This window comes from Nicotiana tomentosiformis, chromosome 8 (genome assembly GCF_000390325.3).
Source record: "Nicotiana tomentosiformis chromosome 8, ASM39032v3, whole genome shotgun sequence".
Classification (NCBI taxonomy): Eukaryota; Viridiplantae; Streptophyta; class Magnoliopsida; order Solanales; family Solanaceae; genus Nicotiana; species Nicotiana tomentosiformis.
Genome location: NC_090819.1, coordinates 125,746,285 through 125,761,471, shown reverse-complemented (window position 1 = coordinate 125,761,471; position 15,187 = coordinate 125,746,285). Strand labels below are relative to the sequence as shown.

At 42.0% G+C, this 15,187-nt stretch overlaps 1 protein-coding gene across 1 annotated transcript; it reads right to left on the bottom strand.

Annotated features, from left to right (window-relative positions):
* Positions 1-11,276: 11,276 nt before the first annotated feature.
* Positions 11,277-12,663, bottom strand: LOC138898105 (uncharacterized). The gene is made up of 3 exons (XM_070184142.1): positions 12,196-12,663; positions 11,861-12,046; positions 11,277-11,762 (listed from the first exon to the last, which is right to left on the bottom strand). The coding sequence occupies exons 1-3, from the start codon at positions 12,661-12,663 to the stop codon at positions 11,277-11,279; spliced, it is 1,140 nt and encodes a 379-aa protein (XP_070040243.1).
* Between the last annotated feature and the right edge of the window lie 2,524 nt (positions 12,664-15,187).

Here is a 15,187-nt window from a genome sequence, read left to right as displayed (position 1 = left end):
AATGCATAGCTTCGTGGTTCCTACTCCTAAAAATTAAAACTAACTACACCCGGTTCAACTAAAAGCCCCTGGAAAAAGAACCGCGGCCCAAAGAAAAACCAAGGGGGAATTACTACACTACCTACACAAAAAAAATCTTTTTGATATTTTCTTTAGACTTCCCTCCCTCAAGAAAATTGTCTAGGAGATCTATCGTCGGGAAGAGTCCAATTTTTCTGTTTTTTTTTAACGGCACTAAATAAATAAAACACATAGCCAAATCAATTAGTAAACTAATACTAAAACACATACTAAAACTAACACTATCCAAATCAATTACTAAACTAATACTAAAACACATACTAAAACTAACACTAAATAACTAAAATTAACCATGTACAAGTCCCCACCCCACACTTAGATCATGCATTATCCTCAGTGCATGCACAAAATGATAAAATACGAAAAATGAGTAGGGGTAAAGGAACTCCCTTATTAAGCAACGTCTTCATCCTCTGACGCTCTCCACTCATCATCATGTTCGTCCTCATCATCATTATCATCATCTCCCTCACCATCTGACTGCTCTGGCTTAGCCTCAAACTGCTCCGGTGTGTTGATATCCTCATCATCGGGGAGTATGTATCCATCTCCTAATCCAACCAGCTGTTGGGCATGAGCATTGAGCGGGTACCGGTGCTCCAATTCAGTCCTCTCCTCAGATGTGGCCGGGTGACCTCCTATCCTTAGCTGCAAATCCATCATCCCATAGAGATGGGTCATAAAACTATCATCCTAAACGTTGCGCTCGGTACTTTTCAACGATGTCATGGCAGTCTCTTCTTTCAACAGGAGACTAGTGATGTCCGTTTGTCGTAGGGGCTGATCGATGGTGTGGTCAAACTCTGGCTCCTCCCCAACCTCCTCGTGTCTTAAGTACTGAGTTAGAAAATTGGCAAATGGCATTCGATTGACTTTATTACTCGTTCTGACTACAAACATCTGGTAGCGGATCAGATGACCCGCATTTATCCTTTGACCAATCATGAGAAAGTAGAGTACACAAGTCCTTTCACGGCTAATGAGCGTTTCATGATTGCACGGTAGGAACCGTGCATTTATCAGTTTAAGCCACACTTGAGACTCCGCCCTCATATTCTTCTTGGGAAACCTCTTGTGCCGATTAGTTATCTTATCCCGGACCCATGCTGCCATAGAATCGGCACCACAAAGCATGTGTCTCAACTCTCTGTATGTAGGCTAGCTAATGAAGTGGTCCAATGGCTCCACAGGAACATCCGGAGCACCTAAAAAGTTACATATGGTCGTGGCTAAAAAATCTATCAATCGTCTACGAATCGACACCAGCTGTTCAGTACTTTGCAGATCAAACCCTGCATAGAATTCTCGGACTAAGTTGAGATTAATGTCCCATGTGTTCTTGAATACATAGCTCAACCCCAGATCCTGAATGCCCCTCCAAATTGCCTGATACTTTGCTTTCAAGCTGCGTTCGTGGATAGCTGCTTCCGGGTGTACAAGTTTAGGCCTACAGCGCCTGTACCAATCCTTAGTATGCGGTGGTATGTTGTTGATGCCAAACTCTCGTTGGCCTTGTGGTTGTTGACGCATGGCTGTTATAGCTGCCACAACTTGTACTCCACTTAGATTGGAAGTAGTTTCTCCCCATTTTCTCTTCTTTGGGGGAGGTGCTGAGGTTGCCTTTACTTTAGCCGGCGCAGTGGAAGTAGCCTTGGCTTTGCCTGTGTCTTTTCTGGGAGGTATTTTTGTTCCTACACAAATAAGCAGTAGTCAGATAAAACTGCATTACACACTACACACATAATTTTGCCCGACTTTCCAAGGTTACTCAGACTTCACCTCGTATTTTCTTAATATTAGAATCAAAGAACAACACATGGGCTACCCGCGAGCCACCCCACACTTAAGATTTTAACGTGGTGTACGACTTCATAACACTAGTCTATAAATCCCGGAGACTCGGGCTCCAATAGGGACAAGAAATGCCATTGAGGAATTATATCAAACACTTAACATGCATTAGTGCCATGGGAGTTCTTATGGAAATGAGGGATTGCCTCATCCTCCCAAATCGGCTTGGGGTTCCTTACTACCACATGTTTTCACAATCACAGCACCATTCCTATGGGGGTTTCATGGAGTTGGGGAACACAAACTCAATACTACAATGAAGAACAACCACCAATTTTTGTGTGTAATTGTATACATGTACCCCTCTCGAAATTACAAAGGAAGTAGATCAAATCATACCTTTGAAGCTTTTGAGAGGAAGGAGTTGCCTGAGAATTTCTGATGAGTGTGAAAAAATAGCAAGACTAAACTTGACTTCAATGGGGATGGAGGATACCACTATGGAAATGTGTTGTTGAGTGTTTGTGGGTGAGGGCAATTCATGCAGTGTGTTTGGTTGAGAGCAACGCTGATGAGAAGATGTGTGTGCTTGTGAATTTTTCTTTTAAAGCTTGATGTGTGTTTGGTTTAAGTGAGGTTAGGGTTGTTTGTATTGTGTTCAGTGTTTAGGGCGTGTAATGTGAGGAGGTTCGACTAAAATAACTTAAACTGGGCCGAAATAACTTACCTGGCATCACCTGGCCCAATACCTGGTTTTACCCAAGCGTCGCCAGCCTAAGGCCAAGCAGAACCTGGCTTTACTCAGGCATTGCCAGCCTAAGGCCAAGCAGAACCTGGCATTAGCTAGGCGTCGCCAGCCCAAATGCCAGCTTTGGTCGGCTTTATCCTGGCGTCGCCTGCCCAGCTCCTGGTGTACGTCAGGTGATGCTGAAACCCTGCTCGACTTGCCCAAACTCGCCTGCAAACTTGTTAGTACCTAAAAACAAAAACAAAAATTCTAACTACACTAAAAAAACAACTACGAATTGGGTTGCCTCCCAACGAGCACCTGATTTAACGTCGCGCCACGATGCAGATAATTGCACTTAAGGCTCGCTTAACCTTGGTGGCTCGAGCAAATGAGTCACCAACACTACTTTCGCATCTTCCATTCCCAAATAATGTTTTAACTTGTGCCCATTGACTCTCCTTGTATAATCTTGTGCTCTCAAATGCGTGGTAACGAAATTCATCAAGCTCGTGCAACTCTGTGACTCTACTTGTGCCCGCAGCTTCTATATCGAGATTCAACGGCCGCAAGGCCCATAAAGCTCTATGCTCCAACTCCACTGGTAGGTGACATGCCTTCCCAAATACCAATTTATATGGTGTCATACCAACCGGAGTTTTGAAAGCGGTACGATAGGCCAGAGTGCATCATCTAACTTTCTTGCCCAATCCGTTCTTGTAGCATTCATAGTCTTTGTCAAAACACTCTTTATCTCTCTGTTCAACACTTCTACTTGCCCACTCATTTGTGGATGGTATGGGGTGGCAACTTTGTGACGTACACTATACTTTTCTAATAGCTTTGTGATGTGTCTTTTATGGTTGGGGAGAAGGTTTTGCTGAAGGTATCACCCATGAAGGGTGTTATGAGGTTTGGGAAGAGGGGCAAGTTGAGCCCCCGGTTCATTGGGCCTTTTTAAGGTGCTTCAGATGTTACATCCTATATTTTCGTACGTAAAAATGCGTCGTAAGCAAACTAATGTAGGACCAAAAATGAGATAATATTTAAAAGTATATAAAGTAAGTTAATCACGTTACCTCTGAGGTTACAAATATTGAAGATCATGAACAACAAGTACAAAGAGGGTTGGACAGTTCAGAAGCTAAAGCAATTAAATAAAATAATGTTTTATCGAAAGTCGACAAGTTGGGAATGTTATAACATGTACCTTTGGGGTGAGACTAGGGTAATTAACATGATAAGGAGATTATGTTATGATTTATATTAGTCGTATGACATCCGTTTATTATGTTTTGAAGTCAAGAGAGTTGTGGAACAAAAGTCGATGAAAGTCATCACAAGTTACATTTATAAGTTTTACTGAAACTTTGGGTCAAATGTAACTGCGATTTTCTCCCAATATACTTAGGGTTATGGGGTTTTCCACCCATCAAATTAAAGATCTATGAGTCTATTTTCCAAATCATTAAACCGTTTTTCAATACGACATCGGAGTAGAGAGATATGGGCATTTTTGCAACACTGCACAAGCTGCTAGGTGACAAGTAGGTGTGTCACCTACTTGCTTAAATGAAAGCCCAAAAATGGGCCATTTCGGGTCATCCAAAGAGGCCTTTTAAGGTCATATATTAGACTTAAAATAGATCATAATAACCAGACATAAGCTCTACAAATAATTCTCCCAAAAATTTCCCACAAACCCTAATTGATTTTCTCTCCCTTTCAAGTTCCAATTGGAGGTAAAACTTAGAGTTTGAAGAACCAAGATAGGAGCTGAGTTATCCAACAAATAAGGTGAGTTTACTGCTCTCTTTCATCCATTTTTTCTGCTGTAAATTCATGGTAAGTCGTTCTATACTTGTAAGAACTCACGGGACGGTGATCGGAAGCCGTGAGTTCGAGTTATTCACTTGTAGCGGACTGTTTTGTGGACTGTTTTGTATTGCTGTTGGGCTGCGTGTTTTACTACTATTTTGTGGAGTTTTGGAGGATGAAGGGGGTTTATAAACACCATATAAATGTAGGGTGGTTGGCTGGTCGTTCGTCATAACATTTTCGGGTCGTTTGACACTACTACGGTGGTCATTTTGTGTACGAAGAGATTGGGGTGTGTTGGGCTGTTTTGTAGTATTTGATGGTGTATATAGGGCTGGAAAATGATGTATATATGTTGTTATTGTTCTGTTCTTGTATTGTTGGTGTTATCTTGAATTTGGAGGAAGTAAGGATTATAGGGGAGATGCTGCCCGTTTTAATACAAAATAGGTCTGTCGTTCGTTGTGCGATAGTTGTACCTTTCGTAACTTAACGATAGTATTATTATCATTCTTGTAGATTAAGGTGTGAAGAGGTGAGTTCAACTTGGTTATTGGAAAGATTGTGATAAGGTATGTTAAGGCTAAGCCTTCCTTCATTTTGGCATGATCTCGTAGCTACATGTGTTAATAATGAGACATAAAGAGAAGTTCGTATTCATGAATTTATTCACATTATTCTAGTCTCATAAGTTACAATATTATTCCTTATCGGGACTTCATATTCAGTTTAGTTTTGTCTTTATTCAGTCAAGAGAGCAGAGGGTCTATATATATATACAGTATTACACTATTTTCACCACCATCGAGCTATAATCGGTGGGCAGGCCCCTATTGGGCAACCTCTGATCAGATGGAAAAGTTATATACCGAGCCTACTGTGGCCGAGCGCCTATGAGCGAGCCCAGCATGGTCGAGATACATAGCCTAGTATGGCCGAGCACCTATGAGCGAGCCTACTATGGCAGAGCAGTTATATATACCGAGCCTTATAAGGTCGTACAATTATTTTACTTACTATATTGAAGGAGTTGAGTCAGTATCAGCAGGTAAGTATATCTCCAGATCATCTTTGACTCCCAGTTAATTTCAGTTATCATATTATCAGTTCAGTTTCAGATTTCAGTTATTTTATTGCCTTACATACTCGGTACATTATTTCGTACTGACGTCCCTTTTTGGGGGGCGCTGCATTTCATGCGTGCAGGTTCAGACAGACAGACGGGTAGACCTCCTCAGTAGGTGTTTCCCGAGTTCCGCCTGATCGGTAAGCTCCACGTCTTTCGGAGTTGCCAGGTCTAGAGTTTTGTGTACATCTTATGTATATCTGTATATATGTTATGGGTAGGTCGGGGCCCTGTTCCGATCACAGTACATCTATCAGTAGAGGCTTGTAGGCATATCCTGTTGGTTAGTGCAGTATGTTGGGTTTGTATAAATTGGTGGTTTGTCAGCTGTAGTAGCTATGACGGCCTTGTCGGCCTAGCTTTATATTGATATTTAGTTAGTGCTAGTTTCCATTCAGTTTTATATTTTGCTTCGCAAATTGTCTTGCAAGGTGGCCCCATGGCCAAAGTATGACATTATGTGTTCAGAGTCCCTTAGTCGCAATTTGGTACGCCAGGTTAGGTGAGGCACGGGGTGCTTGTCTCGCTCCTAGGTTCGGGGCGTGACAAACTTGGTATCAGAGCAGTTCTGTCCTAGGGAGTCTACAAGCCGTGTCTAGTAGGGTCTTGTTTATAGATGTGTTGTGCACCACATTATATAAGCAAGGAACTACAGGGCATTTAGGAGTTGGTTACACTTCTTTGAAATCTAAATCGTGCTATAGAACTGAGTTATAGGAAATTTGAATTAAACTTATGTGTTGGTGTTTGCATGCACAGATGACGGCCTGTGGAGGAGGCCACTTGGGAGATCGAGTGGGAAATGCGGAGCAGATATCCATGCCTATTCGAGATTCCAAGTATGTTTCTAGACCCGTTCGAGGACGAACGGATGTTTAAGAGGGGGAGGATGTAACGACTCGGCCGGTCGTTTCGAGAGTTATAACCCTATTTTCCCCATTCCTACTTCCTTTTGTGTTATTCAGCTATATTATGTTATATCGGATTAGTTGGGTTCGAGTCCGGAAGGAACTCGGAGTGAAATGAGACACTTAGTCTCATAATCGAAACTTTTAAGTTAGAAAAGTGGATCGGATATGGACCTATATGTAAACGACCTCGGATTTGAATTTTGATGATTCCAATAGCTCTGTATGGTAATTTTCGGTTTAGGAGCATGTCCAGAATATTATTTGGAAGTCCGTAGAGGAATTAGGCTTGAAATGCCGAAAGTTTTATTTTTTCAGAAGTTTGACCGTGGGTTGACTTTTTGATATCGGGGTCGGAATTCGATTCTGAAAATTGAAATACCTCTGTTATGTCATTTAGGACTTGTGTGCAAAATTTGAGGTAAATCGGACGTGATTTGATATGTTTCGGAGTTGTTTGTAGAAATTAGAAACTTCAAAGTTCATTAGGCTTGAATTGGGGTGTAATTCATTATTTTTGCATTGTTTGAGGTGATTTCAGGATTCGACTAAGTTCGTATGATGCTTTAGGACTTGTTGGTATATTTGGTTGAGGTCCCGAGGGCCTCGGGTGAGTTTTGGATGATTAACGGATCAAAACTTTAACTAGAACAACTGCTGCAATTTCCTTCTGTTGGAAATTACTTCTGCCCAGAATCGAGCCCAGATCGAGCTCAGGGTCGATGGCCAAGATCGAAGCCCAGATCGAGCCTAGGGTCGAGGATCACGATCGAAGGCATGATCGAGCCCAGGGTCGAGGGTCACTATCGAAGGCATGATCGAGCTCAATGTCGAGGGTCACGATCGAAGGCATGATCGAGCTCAAGGTCGAGGGTCACGATCGAAGGCATGATCGAGCTCAAGGTCAAGGGTCATGATCGAAGGCATGATCGAGCTCAAGGTTGAGGGTCACGATCGAAGGCATGATCGAGCCCAGGGTCGAGGGTCACGATCGAAGACATGATCGAGAATGCTGGGAAGAAGACATAATCGAGGGCCAGGACCGAGAACCAGGATCGAGGACCTCGATCGAAGGCCAAGATCGAGGTAGAACAAATGATGTCTGGGCAGAATTATAAAAACAGGGACTTCGTCCCATTTGCCATTTTTGACGAATTGGAGCTTGGGGAGAGGCGATTTTTGATATATTTTTCAAGGAAAAACTTGAGGTAAGTCCCTTGTGATCATTTCTACTCCATAATATTGAATTATCATCGAGTAATACGACTAGATTTCATGATTTTGATGTGTAAATCAGAGATTGAAACTTAGAAATTTGGAAATAAGATTTGTAGATTTGAGGGTCGAGTTGAGGTCGGATTTTGGTAAAATTGGTATGGGTAGACTCGTGGTTGGATGGGCTTTTGGATTTTGTTGTCGGGTTCCGAGACGTGGGCCCCACAGGCAAATTTTGAGCCAATTTCGGGTTTTGGTCTAATTTTGAAGCTTTTCTTGTGGAATTCATTCCATTAGAGTATAGTGATGGTATTATACTGATTGTGAATAGATTTGGAGCATTTAGAGGCCGAGTCCAGAGGCAAGAGCATTGCGGGGTAGAGATTTGACCGGTTTGAGGTAAGTAACGATCGTAAATCTAGTCCTGAGGGTATGAAACCTCGGATTTTGTATCATTCTACTATTTTTGGTGATGCACATGCTAGGTGACGGCGTGTGGGCGTGCACTGTTGGGTATTTGTGACTTGGTCCGCCCCGTAGCAACTGTAAAGTTGCATACTTTGTTGAAACTGTTGATACTTATATGATTTAGAAAGAATTTCTGTAAATTGGGTTGAATCTCATGTTTGGGCCTTGCGCCAATGCTGTTTGGACCCTTAGGGGCTATTTTGTATCATCCTCTCACTATTTTCAATTGAAAAATCCATACTCAGTCATGGTTATACTTGTTTACTGCATAACTTAGTCTTATGACTCTATTTTGATGCATATAAATATTTTGGGCCGAATGCCCTGTTTTACTGAAAAGCCCGAGTGGATTGATTTGTGAGGATGAGTGTGGATCGGGGTTGCCTGCCTGCAGCATACTTGTGACTGAGTGAGGCCGAGGGCCTGATTGGTGAGGATGAGTGTGGATCGGGGTTGCTCGCCTGCAGCATACTTTATTATTATCACACGTGAGTTGTCCGTGCCGAGTGCCGAGTGCCGAGTGCTGAGTAATTGTGAGGTATGCCCGAGTGGCAAGAGTGATTGTGAGGAATGCCCGAGTGGCAAGAGTGATTGTGAGGTATGCCCGAGTGGCAAGAGTGACTGTGAGGTTTGCCCGACGGGCTGTTTATGATTTAATCATTTTTACTCACATTTGTTGAGCCTTTGTTTGAAAAACTGTTGGAAAAATATCTTTAAATGATTTTCACTGGAACCGGGTTTAAACGAGACGATTTGATTCAAACACTGATTTTTAAGCATGTTGTACTTTACTGAGATTTCATGATATGAACGTTATATGCTTTATTGCTCGTCACTACCGCTCAATCTTTATTTATTGTTGTTACTTACTGAGTTGGCGTACTCACGTTACTCCCTGCACCTTATGTGCAGATCCAGGTGTGGCTGGACACGGTAGCGATTATTGAGTCTTCTCGTTGCAGATTTTCTTGGAGATAGCAAGGTAGCTGTTTGGCGATCGCAGCCCCTTCTCTTCTCCCTCTTGTCTTCCTCTAGTAGTATTTAGCTATTTTTCCAGACTGAGTTAGCCTTGATATTGTCAGACAGATTATAATAGATGCTCATGACTAGTGACACCCCGATGTCGGGCTTTTCTTTTCCGCACTTCTGTTTTTCTTTTATTTGAACTCTTTAAATGAAGGTTTATGCTAAATAACCTTGAAATTATCTTTAAAACAAAGATATCGGTTTGTTTTGTAAATGAGTCGGCTTGCCTAGTTCCACGATAGGCGCCATCACGACAGGGGTTAGTTTTTGGTCGTGACAGTGATGCATGACAAGCCTGCAAAACAAAAGATTGGTCTATCTCGGAGATACATCTTCGGATCATGTTATCAACAAAAATCCTGAACATGTAAGCCTCATCCCAATAATACATGTGACAGTCATGAAAGAACTTTTTCTTTTGAACAGAGGAAAGATCATAGGGGACAATACCGCTTACCAGGTAGTTTGCAATGTCTGCATACCATGGCGCTTCCTCCAATGTCACTGCTAGCAATTGTTCATCTGGGAATGTCTCAGTTATATCTTCTACCTTGACTTTATTTTTAGCTCCCTCCAACCTTGAAAAGTGGTCTGCCACTTGGTTCTCTGCCCCTTTTCTATCGCGGATCTCCAAATCAAATTCTTGTAGCAAAAGAACCCAACGGATCAAGCGTGGCTTTGACTCCTTCTTTGCTATCAGGTACCTAAGTGTTGTATGGTCAGTATAAACAATCACATTTGAACCAATCAAATAAGACCTGAATTTGTCAAATGCAAACACCACAGCCAACATATCTTTCTCAGTCATGGTATAATTGAGTTGTGCACCGCTTAGCGTTCTGTTTGCATAGTAAATTGGGTGCACCAGTTTGTCCTTCCGCTGCCCCACGACTGCTTCTATAGCATAGTCACTCGCATCACATATGAGCTCAAACGGTTGCTCCCAGTTGGGTGCAAAGATGATTGGTGCAGTCACCAGTCTCCTCTTCAGCTCCTCAAATACTAACCTGCAGTCATCAGAAAACATAAAAGAATGATCTTTTTCAAGGAGTTTACATAAGGGGTTACAATTTTAGAGAAATCCTTTATAAATCGCCTGTAGAACCCGGCATGCCCAAGGAAACTTCTTACTGCCTTAACTGAAGTGGGAGGTGGCAACTTCTCAATCACGTCAACCTTAGCATGGTCAACCTCAATACCCTTACTAGACACTCGATGCCCCAGCACTATACCTTCTTGTACCATAAAATGGCACTTCTCCCAGTTCAGCACTAAATTTGTCTCCACACACCTTTTCAACACTCTTCTTAAATTGTGCAGACAGTCTTCGAACGAATCCCCCACCTCAGAGAAATCATCCATAAAGACTTCCATAATATCTTCAACCATGTCAGTGAAAATGGCTAACATACACCTCTGAAAGGTGGCCGGTGCATTGCATAGGCCAAACGGAATTCTCCGAAAGGCAAAGATGCCATACGAAGAAGTGAATGATGTCTTCTCTCTATCCTCGGGGCTATGGAAATCTTATTGTACCCCGAATACCCATCCAAAAAATAGAAGTGAGACCTCCCTGCCAATCTATCCAACATTTGGTAAATGAATGGTAAAGGAAAATGGTCCTTCCGGGTGGCTGCGTTCAGTTTTCTATAATCCATGCCAATTCGCCAACCTGTAGCTGTACGAGTTGAGATCAACTCATTATTCTCATTGTGCACTACAGTCATTCCACCCTTATTTGGCACACACTGAACTGGGCTAACCCAGTTACTGTCAGAGATTGGGAAGATGATTCCTGCATCTAACCACTTGATCACTTCTTTCTTCACCACTTCTTTCATGTTAGGGTTTATCCTTCTTTGATGTTCTATGGAAGGTTTGTACCCATTTTACAGTAGAATCTTATGCATGCAAAATGTCGGGCTGATCCCCTTAATATTTGCAATGGTCCGGCCAATTGCAGTCTTACATTCCATTAACACCTGCAAAAGTTGTTCTACCTGCACATCTAACAAACTGGATGAGATAATAACAAGCAAAGTGGATTTAGGTCCCAAGAAAGCGTACCTGAGGTGAGAGGTAACGGTTTTAGTTCCAATTGTGGTGGCTCTTCAATTTATGGCTTAGCAGGAGGTGTTTTTCTTTCTTCTAAGTGTAAGGGCTCGAATTCGAGCTCTCTTTTCCAGTACCCTCGCCCTTCAAGGGCCAAAACCCACTCTGCCAAGTTTTCACCATTCATTTCTTCTAAGTTCATGAGGCATGCTGCTAGAGGGTCGTTTGCATTCAGAGTCTCATCTTCCTCCTCCAATATCACATCCACGGCTTCTATCTGAGTGCAGTTAGAAAACTCACTGGGTCGCCGCATAGATTTCTGCAAATTAAACGTTATCTCTTCATCGTTCAGTCTCATCTTTAGATCTCCAGTTTCACAATCAATTAGGGCTCTCCTAGTGGCCAAGAATGGCCTTCCCAAAATTATGGGAATCTCCTCGTCAACCCGGAAGTCTAGAATGACAAAATCTGCTGGGAAAACAAACTTCCCCACCTGTACTAATACATCATCAAAGATACTAGAGGGCCTCTTCACTATCCGGTCGGCCAGCTGTAATAACATAGACGTGGGTCTAGCTCTTCCAATGACTAACCTTTTGTAGATAGCCAAGGGCATCAAGTTTATGCTTCCCCCAAATCACAAAGTGCCTTAGCAAACGCATAGTTTCCTATTGTGCATGGGATTGTGAAACTCCCTGGATCAGATAACTTCTCAGCTATGGGTCTTATCACAACAGCACTACATGTCTGAGTCAGTGTAACTATGGCCAAGTCTTGAAAGTCGAACTTATGATACATCAAGTCCTTCTTCATTTTTGCATAACCAGGCATTTCCTTTTAAGGCGCCAATCAATGGAATGTTTACCTGAATTTGCTTCAACATCTCCAAAAATTTCTTATATTGCTCATCTTTTTGATATTTGGCCAATCTCTGGGGGGAAGTGTGTTGTAGGCCGCTTCTTTCCTGTGATTTGATTTTGAACCTGCTTTGGCACTGTTTCTGCTGCCTTCTCTTGCTCTGACTCAGTTTCCTTCGCAACTTCTTTTTCTTTGCTTGTTTCAGTTGGCACATATTGTACCGTCACCTCTGTTAACCCTGTTGAGCCATTTATCTCGATGGGTACTGGCACAAGTGTTTTAGTAGGCCGGCTTTCGCGAGCCATCTCTTGCTCCAGATCTAGGTCTCTACCATTTCGTAGACTCACTACCATAAGCTGTTTCGGGCCCTGTTCTTTTGGATTGACTTGTGTATATACAGGTAATGTCCCTTGGGGACGATGGTTTAGGGCCATATAAATCTGTCCTAATTGAATCTCAATACCCTTTATCGATGATTCATGCGAGTCTACCCTCTGTTGCATTTTTCCCGTGGACCCAATCAACTGTTGCAGCATTCTGTTGTTGTTTTCCAGCATTCCCTCAAGTTTAGTAAACCCATCATCTGGTCTCATAATCTGTTGTTGTTGAGGTTGTTGATAAGTCAGCTGCTGATTTTGCTAGATGTAGCCATGTTGCCTTTAGTAAGGCGCAACTTGACCCAGTGGTCGTATAGCTCCAGGATTGTTTTTGTTATTGTACTGCTGCTGCGCTGGTCTATATTGTTGAATATGTTGACCCCAATTCTGACCATCTTGCCTCTGTCCCCCATAGTTGGCTACATAATTCATATCTTCCTGATATTGCTGGTTGTTACCTTCCGCACTCCACGAGCAAATATATGGTTGGTTAATGCATGGTGTACATAAGCCCCCATTAGTTGTGTCAACTATGTGAACCTGCTGATTCTGGCCTGATTCATCAATCTTTTTGGCGAGGATACTCATTTGTGTCATTAGAGTGGCCACATTCTCAGCTATGGAGTTGTTTGGGTCCAAAGCCACTGAGTGAACTACCGGAGTGATCGTGGAGGCTCTTGTCATCCATCCTGAGTTTTGTGCCATCTTATCAAGTAGGATCTTGCATTCTGCGAACGTTTTACTCAAAAATGCTCCACTTGCTGAAGCATCAACATTGGCCTTTAAGCTATCAGTCAGTCCCATGTAGAATCTTTGCCCCAACATCTGATCTGGAATACCATGATGTGGACACTTAACCAGCATGCCCTTGAACCTCTCCCACGTTTCTTGTAGTGATTATGTTGGTCTCTGCCTGTAGCTCAATACATCATCAATCTGTTGGGCAGTTTTATTTGGTGGGTAGAATTTGTTCAAAAATTGCTTGATTAATTCCTCCCAAATAGTGATGGAATTTATGGGGAGTGAATTAAGCCAAGTCTGAGCTTCTCCTGTCATCGATAATGGGAATAACAAAAGCTTTATTGTGTCCGGTGTCACGTTAGGTTGCCTTTGCGTTAAACATATTGACAGGAAATTCTCCAGGTGTTGCTGAGGATCTTCAATGTGTGACCCTGAGAACAGCCACGTGTTCTGCAACAAATGTAGAATGTTATTTGTGATTTGGAATGATTCTGCTTGTATATGAGGGACTGCAATTGCGGTTGCCAGATTGTTGGCGATGGGTTGTGCCCAATCATATAATGTTGTTTTTGGTACAAGAGGCACCACACCCCATTGTTTTGGTTCATTCTCATTGTTTCTGTTGTTGATTGGATTTTTTATTCCGTCATCCATGTTTGGTTCGATTTGTTCTGTCGAGTTTCGTTGCTGTTTGCTTTTCTTGTTTGCACGATTTAGTGCCTTGAAAGCTTTCTCAGGATTTGATAACGCTTCGAGCAATTCACCAGTTCTTGAGAAGTTCCTAGGCATGCATCTGTAACACCCCAAGACTATAAACATTAAAATTTTAATGTATTTGGTTTAGAATGGAGAAAATTGACTACACTAAGAATTCTAGCACTTCTTTTAGCTGCAATTAATAACACCGTTAATTCCCCGGCAACGGCGTCAAAATTTGATCATGCCCAACTATGCCTTATAAAAAGGACTTAGTGGTCGTTGTAAATATAATCCGATTTACAAGTCCGGAGTCGAATCCCACAGAGAATTAACCTATCAAACACAGCTACTAGACTCGTACAAATTCACGCAATCAATCTTCAGAAATATTTAAGTGACAATTTGGATTTTTATTAACTAAATATTACATAATGAAAATGCAATAATTAATAACTAACTATGAACGGGTTATGAACAAGAATTGAAATGATATAAGGTTGTGATTTCCCCTATTGTCGGAATCTTTTTCGCTACGTTTTCTATAAATTTGCCTAAATCTTCTCTATCGACCATGAGCACTCTAACTGTCATAACTCTCTCCTGAGTAATTACCATAATTTACTAGACATATTCTCCCGAATTACGCTAGCTGGCATTAAGTACAGCTCACTCAGATCGCACCAAGGTTTCGTTATCCCTAATCCCACCTTTAAACCTCCGTATGGATCCCTCATATACGTTTAGGAGTGATGTTATTCAACAACTACCTAAATATGCACTCTCTTCCGAGTAATACATACTAAATAGGCACAGCTAATTGAGGGCCCTTCTATCAGCCTCATGAATAATATAGTTGAACAAATAGAGAAAATACTACGGCAAATTTATATTAATGTAACAAGAAAATCATCTTTCAATAGGTTCCATCAAAATCCTAGATTAGGAATTTAGCTACTCATATTCATAGTAATAATATCCCAAATATTTTGCATAATTAAAATACATAGTAAAGATGAAAAGATGTAGAAATCGATGATTCTAACTCCCAACGGGTGATTCCACAAGCTATTCTTGCCTCCGGTTGCAAAAGTCCCTCCAAGTGGTATTTTTAGGTCTATTTATATGTGTAGGAAAAAACCTAAACGTGTAGGCCAAGTCCTAGTCAAACTCAGAAACGAATTAAGTTTTCAAAACTCGGATTGGACCTGGCCTCAGGCCTAGCGTCGCCAGCCTAACGCCTGATGAACCTGGCTTCAGGCCTGGCATCGCCAGCCTAACGCCTGGTTCTGCTTGGCCTTTG

Coding starts and splice junctions, on each gene's coding strand:
- LOC138898105 (XM_070184142.1), bottom strand. CDS start 12,663: ATGAGACCAGATGATGGGTTTACTAAACTTGAGGGAATGCTGGAAAAC. Junction 12,047..12,195: donor CAGAAACAGTGCCAAAGCAG/GTTCAAAATCAA, acceptor GCGCCTTAAAAG/GAAATGCCTGGTTATGCAAA. Junction 11,763..11,860: donor GAAACTATGCGTTTGCTAAG/GCACTTTGTGAT, acceptor ATGTTATTACAG/CTGGCCGACCGGATAGTGAA.